Source organism: Plasmodium knowlesi, assembly GCF_000006355.2.
Source record: "Plasmodium knowlesi strain H genome assembly, chromosome: 3".
NCBI lineage: Eukaryota > Apicomplexa > Aconoidasida > Haemosporida > Plasmodiidae > Plasmodium > Plasmodium knowlesi.
In genome coordinates, this window is record NC_011904.2 from 877,023 (window position 1) to 895,946 (window position 18,924).

At 42.5% G+C, this 18,924-nt stretch overlaps 5 protein-coding genes across 5 annotated transcripts; 3 read left to right on the forward strand and 2 right to left on the reverse strand.

Annotated features, from left to right (window-relative positions):
* Positions 1-3,432: 3,432 nt before the first annotated feature.
* On the reverse strand, positions 3,433-4,692 carry PKNH_0319600 (uncharacterized protein; the record flags this gene model as incomplete). Its single annotated transcript, XM_002261125.1, has 1 exon — positions 3,433-4,692. One exon carries the CDS (start codon positions 4,690-4,692, stop codon positions 3,433-3,435), a length of 1,260 nt encoding a protein of 419 aa, XP_002261161.1.
* A 1,372-nt stretch (positions 4,693-6,064) lies between these two features.
* On the forward strand, positions 6,065-7,353 carry PKNH_0319700 (ubiquinone biosynthesis O-methyltransferase, putative; the record flags this gene model as incomplete). Its single annotated transcript, XM_002261126.1, has 2 exons — positions 6,065-7,021; positions 7,156-7,353. The coding sequence occupies 2 exons, from the start codon at positions 6,065-6,067 to the stop codon at positions 7,351-7,353; spliced, it is 1,155 nt and encodes a 384-aa protein (XP_002261162.1).
* A 1,262-nt stretch (positions 7,354-8,615) lies between these two features.
* Positions 8,616-9,218, forward strand: PKNH_0319800 (mitochondrial import inner membrane translocase subunit TIM14, putative; the record flags this gene model as incomplete). The annotated part of the gene is made up of 2 exons (XM_002261127.1): positions 8,616-8,907; positions 9,163-9,218. 2 exons carry the CDS (start codon positions 8,616-8,618, stop codon positions 9,216-9,218), a joined length of 348 nt encoding a protein of 115 aa, XP_002261163.1.
* A 751-nt stretch (positions 9,219-9,969) lies between these two features.
* On the forward strand, positions 9,970-11,337 carry PKNH_0319900 (conserved Plasmodium protein, unknown function; the record flags this gene model as incomplete). The annotated part of the gene is made up of 4 exons (XM_002261128.1): positions 9,970-10,310; positions 10,492-10,765; positions 10,891-11,130; positions 11,281-11,337. 4 exons carry the CDS (start codon positions 9,970-9,972, stop codon positions 11,335-11,337), a joined length of 912 nt encoding a protein of 303 aa, XP_002261164.1.
* A 402-nt stretch (positions 11,338-11,739) lies between these two features.
* PKNH_0320000 (protein kinase, putative) lies at positions 11,740-17,957 on the reverse strand (the record flags this gene model as incomplete). The annotated part of the gene is made up of 5 exons (XM_002261129.1): positions 11,740-11,814; positions 11,961-12,044; positions 12,236-12,327; positions 12,451-12,606; positions 12,737-17,957. The coding sequence occupies 5 exons, from the start codon at positions 17,955-17,957 to the stop codon at positions 11,740-11,742; spliced, it is 5,628 nt and encodes a 1,875-aa protein (XP_002261165.1).
* Positions 17,958-18,924: the final 967 nt, after the last annotated feature.

Below are 18,924 nucleotides of genomic sequence, written 5' to 3' on the forward strand. Positions count from 1 at the left end.
CAGGTGGTCGTCATTTAGTTCGACTACTGCGATGGGCAAAGCAGACCAGTGCATCTGTATGTGTGTGTATGTATGTGTGCGTACACATGCGTATACATGCGTATACATGCGTATACATACGTATACATGCGTATACATACGTATACATGCGTATACATACGTATACATGCGTATATATGCGTATATATGTGTGGGGAGGGGGGGAGGACAAATCTTATGGAGAAGGGCCTTGCGCACGAAGAAGCTATGAGAACAAAGACTCCATCCCCAGTGTAAAAAGCTCCTTCGGAAGAAGACCGCTCTCTTATCGCTTCATCGGGATGACCGTTCCTTCCCTTCATATGTCGCGTCTGCCCGTTACAGATGTAGACGCGTCGGGGGTATAGTATCCGTTAAAGCGATCACCTTCCCCTCAATAAAAAAAAAAAAAAAGAAAAGAAAAGGAAAGAAAAGAAATATCGTTCATTAGAAAAATCTGCACAATTGGCTACCACGCGTGTGTAAAGCGACCCAGTCCCGCAGAAACTACCTCGGTGACACCCAAAGATTAATACGCTCCGGTGTCAAAAGGGAAATTTACAAAATTAAGGGAGAGAGATAAAAAAAAAAAAAAAAAAAAAAAAGGAAAAAAACAAAACAAAACAAAACGAAGCGAAACAAGAAATTTCTTACAATGCTCAAGCGAGGCACATCTGTTGTCTATATCTCACGTGCCACATGTTACTACCACTAGGCTACCTTGTGAGGAAGAGGTGGTTGTTACCCCTCTTTACAGTACACTTGCGTGTTTAATAAAAATTGCTCGCTGTATGCGAGGGGTGATACATGTGCGTGGACGAAGGAAACGACGAAAAAGAATACTAATGGCGCGATAGCAAAATGAAGAAGGAAACCCTATGGGGCAGCAGTACAGTAACACGGGGTGCCCATAAGAAGGTTCACGCACCAAAAGGCGATGCACTATTTTTGCGTGCTTCTTTTCCGTGAAGAGATGTATCCATTCATACATATAGTTTACATATTATTTGCATTTAATTATCCGTTTTGTAATTATATTCGTTCGTCTAAGTTTGGCGGTACAATAATTTCCGCGTTGTTGTTCAACGCGATGGAGGATGCAGGGGTTAAAATAACGATGGGTAGGATAAACAAATAAAGGGCTCTTTAGTTAGCGTCGCCCTGAAATAACATTTCTCCGCAGGGTTGAAAAAACGCGGGGTATGTGTGTATTAGCACGTTGGCACATATATATATATATATGTACGGATGGCACAAAACTGTGTCACGCACTTTCCAGTTACTTCCCTCCCCAAAGTGAAGGCATAGAGAGATAAAATACTTTTCGCCGCGGATCCTTCGGTCGCGTACGAATACGTATGGGTAAAAAAAATGGGGATATGAAGGGACTTGCGCATACGCGCATGTGAACTGTCGAATAGTGAGAAGTATTAAGAAATTAAGAAGGATTTTTTTTTTTTTTTTTTTTAATCCTTCCTATGCTATTGGCGGTGGTTCATTTTGAAGGAATTACTAAAAAGGCGTGTGAACTGACCAGTGGGCTGTGTCAGTGGATAAGGGACGCAAAAAAAAAAAAAAAAAATAGGGGAACTAGCATTTGTTCCTTCATTGCATTCTCCTTTTTTTCTTTTTTTTTTCTTTTTTGTTTTGTTTTTATTTTGTATTTTTCCGTTTTTTTTTTTTTTTTTTTTTTTTTTTATTTTATTAACTGTTTTATTTTATTATTATTTTTTTTTTTATTATTTTTATGCGCCGGTTGGCTGTGCATCAGCTTGAGCACTGCTCCTCCAACTCTTCGTAGGAAAAAAAGCGAAGTGTTCTTCAAGCGGCGAAGAAAAGGAATACGAAAAAAACATGCGCGCAAGAAATATGATGAGAATAGTTGTTTTGGAGTAGCCTTTACACGGCGAAAAGGGGAAAAGGAAGGAGGAGGCAATCCGCCCTAAGTAAAAATCACCCCTTTTTTTTTTTCAAGGCGTTAATGGGAAAGGGAAAATGAACACATATACATATTATGAAAAGCATATGCAATCAAATGGAGCTCATATAGTTGGAGGGGGTATGACTCCCTTGGTGTGGGGTTCATATCAATACATTTTAATATGTGCACATAGGCCTTTTTATGCATACCTAGCAGGCAAAATCATGGAGTAGCGCTGCGTTGGCGGAGTGGTATATTATTCTGCGGGCTATTTTTTTTTTTTTTGTTTACTTCCCTTTTGGCGAGCGACGTGTTGTTAAAGTTTGTTGTTTTTTCCTCTTGGGGTAGAGCGTGTCCCCCGGGCGCAGCGCGGTAATTGAGCTCAGGATTACCCCTTTATTTTTTTTTTTTTTTCGTGCATATAAAACAAATCGCAGTTGCTTTCTCCATAAAAAAATAATATGGTTAAGGTTTTGTTGAGTGTAGGGGAAAAAAACGAATGGGGGAATGCCCCATTTTCTGTTCGAAAGGGAATAAACAATCAAAGCAACAACATGCTAAATGGGCACATAACTTGTTACATATAAATGCACGCACAAGGTTGTCTCTCCTTCCCGTGACGCATTTCCTTGAGGGCGTGAAAGTTCGACTTTGTTTCCCTCTTTTTTTTTTTTTTTTTTTTTTTTTTTTTTTTTTTTTAATTCCGTTATGGTCAAGGGGTCCCACACAGGTAAAACGATAAAGACGGTGTTTTGGGGGCACTTCCGGTGACACTGTTGGGAATAATTTCTGCACACAGTTTTGTGCGGGGATTGGTGGGAGATGACTTCCCAAAATGGAGGATTTTCACGGGATGTTGCATCCCGTGGGGGGAAGTTACACGTGTGCTATAAACACGCGTCCAATGTGCAGGGACAAATGGACATGCACAATTTTGTCAACAAAAAAATTGAGTAATTCGTGGAAGTGCGGGCATGGCAACAAAAAAAGAAAAAAAGAAAGAGTGAAATGAGAAGGGCGATTTGAATTGGTCATGGAAAGGGTGAGGGACGAATTTTTCACTTTATTTCGCATATGGCTTTGCGTTTTTTTTTTTTTTTTTTTTTTTTTTTTTTTTTTGTGTGTGTGTGCCACTGTGGGTACCTTGAAGTGTAAATTATGGAATGCGCGGAAGGGCACCTGTGGACAGGAATGTATGTAGGAATGTCTGCGACTATGCGGATGGAAAAGAGGATGTTCACGCGCTGTGGCTTAACGGTGTGTGTATTTGACCTTTCCACGATGTGGGGGAAATTTCTCGCCAATTTTTTTTTTTTTTTTTGAGTCCTTCGGTTAGTTTAGTTTATGTATCCGCTGGGTGTGCCCCCCACTTTTCCCTCCGTGCGGCCATTCTCCGCATGACTGCTTGCCTCGTTGGTGTAAAACTACAAAGGAGGATGCATACATAACTACGGCACGATAACAAAAAGAAGTTTATACATCGCTTGTCCGTGTCAAGCAACGTTTCTGTTTTTGTTTCCAATTCCCTTCTGGTGCATATCCTTCCAGTCGTCCCACTCTCTGTCCATGAGTTCTTTTTCGCTTTCCTCCTTGGAAGACTTTTCGTAATCTTCTTCATCATCGGTACCGTTTTGCGCAGCACCCTTTATCGTTCCGCTTTTTGGGTTTCCCCTCCGCTCCTCTTCGCTCCTGGGGGCCATACCCTCCCCCTTCAAGGCGTATTCCATTTCGATTTTGGCACACTCCTCTAGCGATATGGTTGGTAAGTTATGTGCGGGGGTGAAGACGAGGTCTCTGTAATAGTTCCTCATCTGGGTCATGTCAGCAAGAGGCATATTTTTTTTAATGGTAAAAAGCCATGGTTTCTTGATGCCATCCTTTGGGTGCTTGTTCTGGTGGGGTGGTTGCCCATCGTGTGTGTCCTTGGTACCCTGAGTAGGCTTTCCGTTCTGGTGTTGTTTATCCTGAACTTGTTGTCTGTTGCGCATTTCTAAGACCTCAATTTCCGTGTCTATCAAATCCATCATGTTAAGCGTTTGCAGACATTTGCATTTGATCAAGGAGAGGTAGATTTCCCTAATTTGCTCCTCCTCCATGTGGTCTGCGAAGCACAAGTGGTTATAATTTTGGGAAGAACCTTTCTTCACGTTCATTTTAATCATATCATCATAGAAATCTTGCAACTTCTTTTCGTCCTTGGCTCTTTTAACTTTTATGTTTCTCCTATTCATCGCCTGGTTCACCTCCCCACCTTCATCCAGAAGGTAATCTTCCACTGGGGCTATTTTATACACATTAACAACGTTGATGAATTCACCAAAGTACAACTTTGCCTCTTTCAAGCGGTCGCTCCTTATCTCCATGCTGATGGTTTCATAACATAGGACACCCAGTATGTATGGGATGAGTAGGAATTTCAAATATATGGTGTTAATATCGTCTACTTCTTCATTTTTGGAGAAAAAATCACACATACTGGTGTACTTTGCGAAAAGCTTAAATGCGTAAATGAGTTCATCTATTATTTCATCTTTGTTTTTTATCTCTTTTTTCGGCGATGTCACTACTACGCTGGTGCCATGCAGCTTTGCAAACTGGACGAATTCTTTTTTACAAAAGAGGGATTCGTATGTGTTGGGCTGTTTGCAGTTTCTTACAATGTACTCATCGAAAAGGAGATACAGCTCGTCGTAGAGGGTTGTCGCGTCCTGGGCCCCCCCATCTTGTACTCCCTCATTGTGCGCGCCCCCCATTATGCTTGCAAGGGTTTCCTGCCCGAGGTGTCCCTATACGAAATGGCATCAAGGATTTGATCGCTCCTGCCTTCCCAATTTAGGGGGGTGAAGTGGCCGCGTTTATGTTAAAACTATTTCAAGTTCTTCAAGTTCTTCAACTTCTTCAACTTCTTTATCTCCTTCTTGTCCTTTTTTTTTTTTTTTTTTTTTTTTTTTTCTGGGAATATCCCAATATGATGCGTCGCGAACACAGTCCTTCACATACAGGGAGGATATTTTTTTCTCACCAGAAATGAGAAACAGGACTCTACATATATGAGGCATTCGCCAAGGAGGTTCAGAAAGCGGATTGCAAAATCCAAACCTTGATTTTTCGGAAATGGCCCATTTTTTTTTTTTTTTTTTTTTTTTTATATCCCTACGTATAGCCCAGCACAGAGGCTAGAAGCTCACTAAACAACAACGCCGCGCAGCAATTGATAAAAAAAAAATTTCGAAAAGGAGACTTGCGCAATATGGGAAATAACAAGATGGGGACAGGGCATAAGGTGCACCATCATACGTTTTAAAAGTAGAACCGATGTGGAAGGGGGGGAATATAATTATAAAGTCAACCTTTTTTTTATTGGTAGTGAGAGTTAGCGGCTTTTGCGCGAAGCGGCAGTGCGTTCGTCATTCTTTTCTGTGTGTGCATGAAGTCGTTCCTTCTGTTGATATGCTTGTGCAATAGGGCTTATGCGTTGAGAGCAAGGAATTTGTTCCAGATCCACCTATTTTGTTGTGTCACCCCTTTTTGCTTAATCAAATCTGGCGGTGGCGAACTCGAAGGTGGACGACTCCAGGGTATGATCGCTACATATGTGCAACACCATTGGGGAGGATAACGGCAGATTGGGAGAGTTACATCCTGCGGAGGGAAGTAGGAATGCCATCACATTGGAGATGCCAACGGGGGAATGCACATCTGAAGCGGTTTAAAAGAACCCAATTCTGTGGAAAGTTCGTGGGGTCGAAAGAGCCTTCGTGCCAGGGCCCCCCATTTGGGTAACCGTATAAAAAACTTTACGAAACCCTATCAAATAGCTCCTTTTTTTTTTTTTTTTTTTTTTTTTTTTTTTTTTTGTGCGCAAAGCTACTATACCATGTGCAATACCGCTGTATGCACTTACCCACGGGTTGAGAAGTAACTTGCGTGCCTCCTCAGTTGGTCATTTTTGGTAACCTTATATTTGTCTGACTTAGAGCAGAGAAAGGAACACAAAAGATACCAGCGAGGCGTGGAAGACGGTGAAAGCTTTGGTCCTCTTCCCGTGTGGCTACCCCGCATAAAAGCGTAGAACAGTGAAACTGCACAGTTGTTTTGATCCACTTGTTCCACTATCCCCCACGCATGCATCACTTAGTGGGAGGGTTTAAACCCTGTGGAGGGAAAGCTGCACATGTGGGTAAGACATTTCTGCGTAGACAACAGCGGAACAAAACCTTCGACGAGAGCGAACGGTTCTTCTTCGACCAGATGCATAAGGAATGGTGGAATGATCAAGCGAAGGAGAAGCAAACATGGTGTGATATACTACAGAAAATCGCAGGGGGGAAGACCTACAGCCTTCACGATTATAACAAGCACAGGTTCAACTTTCTCTGCAAAAATTATGAGTTCCTTTTTTTCGAGAAAATGAAAAAAGAGGGACTAGAGGAGAAAGACAAAAAAAACGACATCACGATAAACATTCTGGATGTAGGTTGTGGCGGAGGAATATTATGCGAATACATGCGGAAGAACATTCCCTATTTTTTTCTCAAGAGGGATATAGTAGGGCGAGATGCACGCTGCAATAATGTGTCCGGGAGGAGCGTTCACATAAACATCGAGGGGATTGATGTATCGAGTAAGTTGATAGATGTGGCGCGGAGAAGACAACAAGTTGAAGGAGCAGACTACATTGGCATGGGTCATTTGGGAGAGGAAAATCCTCCCCACATCTACAGCACAAGAAAAATGAACCCCGAATCATTCAATCAGGAAAAAGAAGCTAACTCGGCGAATAACCAAAAAGAGAACAACCCATCGAACAACTTAAATGTGCACATAAATCAGAGGTACTATAACTGTGACATAACTGACCTAACAAAAAGAAGTAAGAGAGATGGAAAAAAATATAACATCGTGGTGTCGTCTGAAGTGATTGAGCATGTTCCTAATGGGAAAAAGGAGGAGTATGTCAAGTGTATCAGTCAGTTATGTTCTCCCGAAGCACTGGTTGTCTTTACAACGATTGATAAAAATTTGATGTCCTACTTGTATTCTATTGTTTTAGCTGAATATGTCACGGGAATGGTGAAAAAGGTAACTGTTGCCTGCTCGTCGGAGGGAGCATTGTTTTGTGTTATTGCGTTTTCCTTTTGATATACTTTCCCCTACTTTTATGTCTGCTTGCCTTCACTCTATCTTGTTCCTGTTTTCCCCTCCTCCCTCCACAGGGCACACACAACTACGACCAGTTTATCGGATCAGACGAGCTGAGCGAACTCTGCGCCCTCTTTGACTTACAGAACATCAGCACAGAGCATGCGGTGTACATCCCCTTTGTGCGAGATTACTTTTCCACGCGTTGGCTCAAGTTGCTTTATTTGTCCGCTTTCGTTTATAGGGGGGGAGCCACCCTGATGAGTGGTTAAGCTGCTCTTACGCTGTACTCTATGTGATACCGTGGTGCAAAAGTATACACGCGCAGGAATATAAATATATGTGAGTGTTGCAGATATGTGATGATTATAAACAGGGGTGAGTGGGTGCAACTTTCGGTTACCTCTTCCGAGGAGATGTGAATTCCGTTATCCACTCTTCCTGTATCAATGTTTGGAAGAAAGACCTCGCTTCTGCAAAATGCGAGTTAATGCCTTTGTCTCATCGGCCAGGAAGAAGTGTACGTGGAAGTGACCTTACGGTGGGGCGGCGAAATAATGTTGACTCCAAGTTGGAGGCTGCCCCCTTGGTCATGAAATATCCCCCCCCCTTCCCTTTGCTTATTTTTTTTTTTTATAACTGTTCATTATTTTGTATACCTTTATGATCCTCATTTGGGCATTTCATTTGTTCCATTTGCGGATGTGCAGCGGGAACTATGGCCGAGTGAAGGCTAGCCTGCCAAGCAACAACGTGGCGAATTAATTTTTTTTTTTTTTTTTTTTTTTTTTTTTTTTTTTTTTGCAAACCTCTCTTTTTTTTTTTTTATAACAATTTTCCTTTCAAATGAAAAAAAAAAAAAAAAAAAAAAAAAAAAGAAAAAGCCCCAAAGAAACAGTCCTAAAGGAGGTTCATTAAAAGATTTATTTTTAAAAACAACTCCGGGCATATATATAACAGTACTACTGCAGAAGGCGATGTTTTATACGTGTATCCTTGACAAACCGGGAGAAGATAAAAGGCGAAGACTTAAAAGGGGAAAAATTGAGATGCAGAGAAAAGTGCTAACTCCCGCTTTTTCGCATACTCACTCGTAGGCACGATAGATGGTGAGAGGAGAGGCCCCTTCCACCACCCCGTGATGGTCCGCGCTAAGAGTGACTCTTCTGGGCAACGGTTGAGATGGTGTTCAATAGTTATACATAACTATTTATGTATATAGGGAGAGAGGGGGAAAGAAAGTAGCAGATACCTCACTGGCGGAGTTGAATAAATAATTGTGTTGAAGAAAGTGGATCCCTTTGTTCACACAGACGTCATTGCGTTAGAGCCATTCAAAGGGAGAGAGAACAACGACTCGACGTACGATAGCTCTGTCCCACCTGGCACATGCAAAAGGGAAAAGGCACACAAGAAGGGGGTGAATAAATAGGAAGAAAGGCGAGGATAATACCCCGCATTGTAGGGAATAGGAACGCCAAAATATCGCAAAGAACGAGACAAACGGAAAAGGCTTTCTCCCCTTCCGTGCAACATGTGGCCCGTTGTTATCCTCCTCTTCGGGGGAGGCATTCTGTTCGCCAAGAAAGGAATGAACTATTTGAAGAATCAGAAGATAAATCCTGGCGGTACAAGTTTCTTCCCATCATCCGGATTTAACAGAAGCTTAGGAAATCTTTTTTTAAAAAATGACATGAGGGGGTTTGAGAGAAACATGTCCAAGTCGGAGGCTTACAAAATATTGAATATCAACCCGACTACCAATCGGGACAGAATTAGAGAAGTGCACAAACAGCTGATGTTGAAGAATCATCCGGATAACGGGGGTAAGGGTGGTAAAGAGGTGGAAGGATGGAGCAGGGCGACCCAGGCGTTTGTGTTCACGTTTTAATTGGTAGTTTTATTACGTGGAAACAGAATGTCTGGAAAAGCTTCTCCTTCTGTGCGACCATTCACCAGTACTTCTTTTTCGCTTTTCTTTTTTCGTTGCGATGAAAGGAATCATGTGCGTCTACATATAGTTACAGACACATGAATTTTTTTTTTTTTTTCCCTTCCTCGGTTGCCTTTCCAACCTCCAGGCTCCACCTATATTGCGGCCAAAGTCAACGAAGCGAAGGACGTTTTGCTAAAGTAGCGGCGAGGGACAACGTACCGCGTGCGCTCTTCAAGATTTTCCAGTGATTAAGGAGATTCACGAGGCTCAGGATATTTTTCCTACCGGAGGAATGGCCACTGAAAGATTCATGAAGAACCTATAATGTGAAGATGTGCTTAACCGTTTCTTCCTGTTCAGGGTCCACCTTTTTATTCGCTTGCCCTTTTTTTTTTTTTTTTTTTTTTTTTTTTACCTTTTGGAGTTTCGCTTCTCTGCGAGTAGGAAGACACGGATGAGGGGAATGATCGAGAAAGGCTTTTACACCGAGGGAATGTCACATGGCATGTGCATCTCTATATGTGGAAATAGCCGCTCTAGTAGGAGAATGGAAGATCCAAAGGGATTCTTGATGTACTGCTAATTTTTAGGCGCATGTAAAAAAAAAAAAAAAAAAAATCCTCTGCTTTGTTGGAAAATAGAGTATCTATCTCTTGCGTCTGACATCCCATTTTGCGAGAATTTTTTTTTTCTTTTTTTTTTTTTTTTTTTCCTACCATTTACCGTGATATGTTTGAAACTTATTTGTAATTCTTCTATGCATTTCTGCTAGATTTTTCTTCTTTCTTTTTTTTTTTTTTTTTTTTTTTTTTTCGTGTCCCCACATGGGCGAATAGTTTCTTTAAATTACATGTGAATGCAACTGAGTAGGAACAGTTCTTGTGAACCGACTTTATCACAGTCGGGGTGAAGTGGAATTGCCACCAATTTGTGAGAGCCTTTCTGAATAATGATGCAGAGGCTGTACTCGAAAAACCTGACGGAAGAGAACATCGACGAGTTTATCGAATCGGAGAAAGCGATAAACATAAAACTGACTAGGGAAAATGAGGAGATAAAAGAAAAGAATGGACAGATACAAAAGCGATTGTTAGCTTTTATCCAGGACAATTTTATTTTTGAAAGTGACTCAACGGATGATGTGCACAAATACAACAGTGTCTTGCTCTCCCTTATTGACTATATGGATCGTCTAAAAATGGTGGAGTCCTACATGCGCAAGGAGACGGATGAACTCCTGGGGGAGTTTTTCCGTTGCATTAAGGAGGCCATCGTAAAGCAAAGTAACTTGTGGTATGTTTCCTACCACAACTACCTTAATCATTTGGTGAATTGCTTCCCCTCTGTGTTGGCGATACGGAAAAGGGGATGAGTGATTAAGCAAATCTATATATGGGATCTACCCCTACACCAGCGCTGAGCACGCCATACACATATATATAACTGTAAAAATGTTCTCTGTACCTTTCCGAAGTTATCTAATTAGGGAAGACATGAACCAACTGAAAATCAACGGAAAGGAGGAGGCATTCCGGAAGTATGTGCTAGCGCTGAGGATGTTATACGAGCATAACAGTGTGCTCCGGGCACAGGTTTCACTTTTCAACACATTTAAATTGAAGGACGAAAATTTAATTCATGTGGATTTCGAGCAGTTACAGTTAAGGTACAAACATTTGAAAAGTAAGGGGGATTGTTTGGAGAAAAAAATAGAAAATCTGAATAAGAAAATAAAACGGTCGACGGAGGTAAGCGCAGGGGTTATAACTCAGTACACCCCAATAGACGTATAAGGGTAAATACAGCTGGATAAATTTAACCATACCACATCGAATTGCATACCCTGTCTTTCTTCTCCTCTTCCTGACCGCAGAAAAAGCTGCACTACGATGAAAAGAATTTGTACCTGGAAAAAATACTGGAAGATAAACAGGTGGTGTTGGATGAATCACAAAGTTCCATATGTAACAAAAAGAAGCTGGTGAATGAACTGAAAAGGAAAAAGGATGAATCCATTAAAAAGTACAGCGAAGTGGAAACGAGTGTCATTACCAAAAACGTATTCGAGGAGTTTCAAGAGAAGAAAATACATTTGGACAGATTAAAGGAGAAGGTAGGTTTTGCAATAGACGTAGAAACCTGCAGAAACGTACAGTGTACTACCTCCAAAATGTTATTTCCTTTAGGAGATTACTTTTAAATGTTGAAAACCTTCAAATAGCGACGCAATCCCTACTCAACCTTTTCCGTTTGTGCATCGCAGCTTGAAGAGGTGAAGGAAAAGTATGAGCGTTTGCAGAAGGGTGACGAGGCGCAGTAAAATGGGTAGGCTGAAAGAAAAGAGAACCAAAAGAACACACACATAAATAAACCTTCTTGCTAACCGGAAAAGAACATCTCCTCTTGCTCTCCAGAACGAAGAACCTCGTTTGTTTCGTTTCCCGGCCCTGCGCCTTTTTCGTAAGTATGCCATCTCTTGGACACCACCCCCTCCATTGTCTCAGTTCTTCATTCCCATTTTAAGGGCAATTGAGAGTGTTACGTTTTAAAACAAAGTTCTTTTCAAACGAAAAAAAAAATAAATAAATAAAATAAAAAAGGCCAAACAAATAGTGTGCGTAGGTATGCAACAACGTAATGCAAAGAGGGATGCACACGTGGTTGCTCTTATTGGGGCAAACAAATTCGTGGTTTTCCAATTTTTCTTTTTTTTTTCTTTCATTTAAAAATTCAAATTTTTTTGAAACCACGCATGATTCTTGAGATCACTAAAGGAGTGTCTTCTTTTCGAGCACAGCTGAACAGGGTGGAGGAGAGGAAGGAATAAATTATTAGGGGGTGTAATAGCATAGGAACTTTTTTCAGGTATACACTAGGAAAAGTGTAAACGTGTGTGGTATTCTGGTAACTCCCCCCATGGGATAGCTCCTCCGAGAGTCCTACTTCGTAACAAAAATTCTTCAACTCAAAGGAGACAAAGTGCGGGAAAAAAAAGTCGGTGTTATATATCCGTTCGGTTATATCTTCCTGTGAGAAGGAATCGATGGTAAAAAAAAAAAAAAAAAAGAAAGGGTTATCGTCTAACTGTTCTCGCGAAGCGGAAGTAGAAAAAGTTGTAAACTCCGTTGGAGGTGGCCTTATGTTGGAATGGCATGGGTAGATATCCGCTACACATGAGCGGATGAGATGAACACAAAAAAACGAATTCTCTCGCTTACAAATTTGCTCGAATAGTATGTGTTGTATTTGGTGCACATTTCATATATAAGCACGGCTAGACAGAGGAAGTCAAACTGATAATCCTTCTCGGCTGCGATGGTGCAGGGGTAGAGTCATTGTGTCAACAGTGCAGAGGTGGTGTTACTGCGTTTTATTGCGTTTTATTGTGTGCTGATGGGGGTGGCATCGCGTGTCTGTGCGCGGATATGCTTACTTGCATCCATGTTCGCAAAATCAAAGTTGAAAACCTTGACAATGCCGTGCTTGTAGATGTCGAAGTACTTGTTCACATTTTTGTTCCGCTCGTGTAGAATTTGCAGGAGCTCCTCCCGGGTGTTCTTCTGCAGTATGATTATGTTGGAAAGGAGTCCTGCGGTGTGTAGGGGCGAAGTGGCATAGACGTGAATCAGCGAAGTGGCATAGACGTGCAGATGTGTTGCAGGTGAGACCGGTTCCCCAGGCCCTCCCCTACACACTCACACACCCCCACATGCACTTACCGTGAAAGAAAATAAAGTTGGTGTGCATATACTCCAGGAGATCCACAATTTGGTAAGCGTAGCAAGCGATGATGTTCTCCTCCAGGGGGGCACTCTGATACTTCAACACATTCCCATGCACATGCTCAAACAATAAATACAATTTGTTTTTATCAGCCGCCTTCCCTTGATAGGATAAAATGTTTATGTGTCTCAGTCTCTTGTGGAACAGGATATTGTTGGCTACCGTGTCATTGCTATCTCCCCTGTTCAGGTAAAAGGAATCAACGATACTCACAAGGAAGGAGCCCTTATCATGTCTCACCTTACATCTATATAATCTCCACAAGCCAAAGTTGCATATATGGTGATCAGAAATTACGAACTGTTGTGTGTCTATCGTTAAGTTGTCGTTGTAATTTACTGTATTGACGTTGTTGACGTTGGAGCTATCGCTACTTTTGTGCTTTGTGGCGAAGTCATTCAGACCATTCTTCCTATCCGAGTTGTTACTTATCCTTTCTAGCAACATCGAAATGTTATTACTGAGGGATATGCGGCTCTCCCTATCATAACCCAAGTTCCTTATCCTCCTATCCGCCTCACCTGGCACCAAGCTCAGGTTGAGGTTTCCTTGGTTTGGCCACTTACCCTTCGGGGCGTCTTCCTTCTCCTTGTTGAGAAACGTATTCCCACCAAGCAATTTTCCACTAAGTGGTTCTCCTAAATGATTCTCTACACTTTCCCCGTGGCTGTACTTGCTCTTTCCATTTCTGTGGACCAAGCTAATGGCACCTTTTTTTTCATTAAGGAAGGAGGACTGATCGGGGTAGCCACTGAGGTAGTTACTAAATTTCACGTTCCCAGATTTCAGCCCACAATCCTTTGATTCGTTCTTATGGTGAAAGAGGTCAGCCCTCCTCTGCAACACATCCTTGCCGTCATTGTATCGGTCGAAGGGGGTTAGTTCGGCCAAGGGTCCAAGATATGGGTTGTTCTTGTCCCTCAACGGGGCTAAGCTGTTCTTCAGCAGATTCTCATTACCACTGTGGGTGTTGTGCGTTTGGTTTGTCAGATGGCCGTGATTGAATCTATCTAAGTGAGTGTTACCGCCCCCGCCAAACGCTTCCCCCCCCTCTCCCAGATTCTGTTTGTCCATAAAATCGAGCGCCTTCAACTTTGTCTGGCCATCCCCTTGAGGGTTGGCCTGTTTAGAAGAATGTTTAAAGGGCAGGGGGGGGAGTTGCCTGTGGACGGGTTGCTTGGCGAAGCTGAAGTTGTGAACACCGCTTGGATTGAAGGGCCTCTTGTTTGTGTAGTTGGATAGGAGGTTGTGTCCGTCACGAGGGTTGATATCACGTACGGTTCCATCGCGTATAGTTCCATCACGTACAGTTCCATCACGTACAGTTCCATCGCGTACAATTCCATCGCCTGTCGTGCCATCCCTAGGGGTGTACCTCCCCACGGTGTTCAACAAATTGGAGTACCTGTTCTGTTCCTCGCTGAGAATTCCAAGGAAGGCCTTAGCATCGGTGGTTCCGAAGTTATTGTGATTTCCCCTCCAGTTGGCACCTCCGTTAAGCACACCGTTATCACCATCTCTGTTTCCACCTAGCATGTTTTTCTTCGCATCATTGTTTATCTGGTTGAAATTTGTTTGAAAGCTGATGTTCGAGGTTGGCACGACTACATTTTGGCTAGCTTCATATTTCCATGAGGGGGGATTAATTTGCTTAAGTCTATTCGCAGTCTCTTTGTTTTCGTCCTGCTCATTTTCCAGGTAAGATTTTGTCCCGATGGCACTCTCGTTCTGTTGCCTGGCGAAGTTGTGCAATCCTCTTCCCTCTACCCAATGTTGGTTCGAAGTAACGCCTGTCGGATGGTCATGCATCGGGTTGGTCTTCACAGTTGAATGGTAATTGTTAAATAAAGTGTTGGAAGGTTTGCTTACCCTCCTTTGTGTGTCGTAATGTGAGTTTTGATTTATGTGCTCCTTGGTAGGTTCATCACGGATAGGTGTTCTCCCCGTTGGAGTGGTGACCTCTCCAAAATTGGTGGAATTTTTTTTTTCAATGAAGTGGAAGTTCGACTTGGAAAATAATCCATCCTTATCGTTCTTATTCATGTAGATGGTTCCGACATGTTCATCGCCTCGACCATGTTCTACCTTATTCCTAAAGTTGTCTCCATCTATGAAAGCGTCTCGATAGTTTCCACCCTTTTTCACATCCCAATTGTTACTCATGGGGACATTCAAGTGATCATACTGGCGAGGCCTCAATGTTGGATCATCGTATGGTTCAAACATTGTTCTTCCACTTTTGTCAAAATAGGGACGACGAATCATGTCTTTATCATCCCTATAGGTGAAGTTTTTATTCTCACGAATGGATAGATCAAGGTGGGGATTCCTCTCTCTCTCAAACATATATCTATGAGAGAGACCCTCATTCCTCACAAAGGGGAACTTATCAACTTCGTTAAGAAATCCATTTCTCTTGTCGGACTGGAAAATATTTTCCATGTTGAAAAGGTTGTTACTTGGCTTAGCAAAATCTTCCTGGAGGTATCTCTTCGTATGTTTGGGCACCCCGTTCAGAGGATTCTTACTGAGCATAGATCCCTCCTCGTAGTTATCGCCACCCTTTGCGTGTGTCTTGAAAATATTCATGCTATTGATGTTTGAGAAGGCATCACCCTGTTGCGCAGGGTCAAGGTACTGAGGAATGCCACCATGTTGTGTAGCATTATTGTAAGATCTGGTCGACTCGACCCTTCCACCCCCCTCGGGCGTTCCAAACACATTCTCACTCACATGGTTGGTGCTATTTTCAAACTTCTTGAAGTAGTCTAACTTATCCATTTTTCCATATGGATCTATTTTTCTTACAAATGTTTTTTCACCCAACAAGTTAGGAGACTTGTTTTCCAGAATGTCTATCAACGGAGGAGGCTTATTCTCCTGGTTCGAGTGTAAGTCTGCCATGGTATGAAGCCTCGTGTTGTTGCTAAAAGCGCCGAGAGTGGTAGCTCCTCTCTGCTTGAAATTCTCTTCATACAGCTTTATACCGTTTTTATCTCTATCTCTTAATGCGTGGTTGGAATTCTTATTTGATTCCCATTTGAGGAATGGGTTCTGGCTGAACTCGCGATCCGCGTTTTGCTTTTCGTATCGGAAGTTCTCGTCGTTGCCTCTTATTTCATGAGGTTGATTGTCCCGTGGGAAGTTATCCACTCCATATTTACGTACTCCAAAGTGGTTTCCCCCAAACTCGCCCACTGCAGGGCGGTCCAGTCCAAACATATCCGCATAGCAATCCTCCTCACCCGGAATCACCTCGCTCTTGAAATGGTGCCTGTTCCTTATGCACGGTGTCTCATTCAGTTTCTCCGGTGTGTTGAAATCTTCGTATGTATTGTTGTGCGCACTTAGCCTGTTTTGCAAGCGTTCTCCCAATATATCGTCTTGTCCCTGGTGAGCGCGGTTCCCACTTGCCACATGATTAAAGTCGGCAAGAGAACTTGTGTTAAGGTAATTATTTTCATGTGCAGGAAGACTTTCAAACAGGTCGTCACTGAAACTAAAATTGTACTTAGGATTCGGGTTAGTTACGATTATGTTTTTCAAAAGATTGATTTTTTTTTCTCTTTTTTTTTCTTCCTCATCCTTTTCCTTATTCCGTAGGGAGGAGAAATTGGGATACACCAGGGGGGTACTCCCTCCGTTTGGAACATTTACCACATTGGTATCGTTACCAGGATTGTTGCTGTTCGTGGGGTTGGATCCATTGTTCGTGTTTACAGTCTTGAGGCCCATGGGAAGGTAACCACCGTTCTGATTGAAGGTGTACAGCGCATTATGTTGGGGAGTGCAACTAGGGCTGGAATTCGCGTGGTTACCAATTCTATCCTCATTAAGGAGGTAGTTCCTGACATGGCCATCGTTCATGTTCCTATGTTTGTTGTCTCCTTTGAAGACTTCCCTCCCTGTCACTTCATTTTTTCCATAGCCCCAATTGAATTTGAAATTGTCTTCCTGATTTTCCTTCTCCGTATACTTTTTAATAATATCGTCGATGTCTGGTGGTTTATTCTTCAGAAAAGTAGATGCGTCTGGTTGACTGTTGATGTGATTGCCGTGGTAGTTACCTCCACCTTCATATTCACCATTGTACATTCTATCCTTGTTGGTGAATTGACGCAGAGTCATGTCTTTCCACTGGCTCGCATTGTTGTTAAAGTTGCCATAGAGAGTGTTCATGTTAAAGTGGTTTCCATATGGTGGAGAGTTTGTCTTCCCTGCGTTGTCATACAGATCGGCTTTGTTCTTCTGTATGATTCCTACTGGTGGAGCGATAGAAGATGCAGTCGGAGGACCTGCTACCGGAGGAGCAACATTTCCGTAATGATAACTGGGGGGTGGCTGCCATTTGTTCTTGAGCTCTTCATACTTATCATCTACCATTCTATTGCTTTGTTTGTACTGATGAGGATGAAAATTGCCGGGGTTGTTATTTGCATTTGGGCTTTGTGTATCCTGGTTGCTAACCCTATTGGGTGTTAGAAAATCCATTTCGTTATTGAACATGTGGTGGTAGGGTCCTGTACCGTTGCCTTTATTGTGATCCATTGGGAGTACCCAATTTTCCCGATTCACTCTGGCATAGTCTTGGTGGGGCCTGCCATGGTCGGTATTTATATCGTCACTTTTGAGTTGAAAATTCCGATGGTCTAGAGTGCTCCCGTTTGGTGGATGATTTCCCATTTTCCCACCAGCAACATTTGTCACGGGATTCATGCTACAACTGTAGTTTTCATCATCCTCCACAATCTTAATATTGTTAAAGTTGTAATTCCTGGGGTTCATTTCTCCTGTATGATTATATGGGAGGTTACTGTACCTGCTATTGTATGCATCGTTACTGAGGTGGAAAATTCCTTCGTTGTTTGTTTTTGCGTTCTTTTGCCCCATTTTTGACGAGTTGTTTTCCAGTTGGCTGTTTGCATTTAGGTAGGAGTTGTCTTCACGAAGGTTCGCTCTTTTAAAATGGGGTCGGTTTAGCCCTGCGAGGTTTCCGTGGCTATCCGCGTGATCCTCAAAAGGATGGCTAACGCGGTTGGCGTAGTGGGGGAAACGAGTCCAATTAACCCCACTAACCTCGTCGCGCTCGACTTTGAAGTGGTTGGTGTACGTGTTGTCCACATGCTGAAGCATATCTCCTCTTCTGCAAAAATACATTTTTATCTTTCACATTCCCCCCTTCATCCTTCCGAAGGGTGTGCGATGGAAAAGGGGGGAGGGGGTTACTTTGCAACTGGGCGAACATGTGCAGGTGGGCACGTACACTAATGAGCGAAAGCGGGCTTAAAAAGACACATAAAAAAGAATGGAAGGAATGGAAGAAATGGAAATAGTGGAAATAATGAAAATAATGAAAATAATGAAAATAATAAAAATAATGAAAATAATAAAAATAATAAAAATAATAAAAATAATGAAAATTATAAAGTGGAAAGAAGAAAAGGAAGAGTTGCAGGTGGTGAAGGAAAAACTGTTAACTTCCAAAAGGGGCGATGGCCAAGTTTCCGTTTAAGGCGGCTCGAGGTAAAAAGGTAATGACCCCAATAAAGAGCAGAGACAAATACACTTTCATTAATTAGCAATCGGAGGAAGGTAAGTTGCTACGCTTCATCTCGGTGCTTATGCCAACTTTGAAAAATGAGCAAACATGTTACAGGGGTATTTGTATAAAGCCAGAAGAGGATTCCTTAGGGGGGAATGATATTAAGAAGGTATGTATAAATAGGTGGGAGGATACATGTGTACGTTAAAAAGGGAGATCCTTCCTGGGGACGATTTAAAATGGGTTTTCCATTTTGAATCCTTTAAACCTGGTTCGCCTGCGCGCTGTCTGTCCACTTCCGCAGGTGTGTGTGTGTGTGTGCGAAAGAGGTAGACGCGTGCACGGTGAGGGAATACGCTCCAGATTCACACCCCATATAAGCGTGTATATAAACGAGTAGTTACACCGTTACGCAGTTACACCGTTAGGCAGTTACACATGCAGGCACACAGGAACCTCCAAGTGCACACCTACTCGATCGCTTGCACGCAGGTGGACACACAAGCTCACCGGAAAAGTGCTCGAGGATGCCGTAAACCCGCCACGGACGGGCAAATACAATTAAATGGCAAACACGCCAGG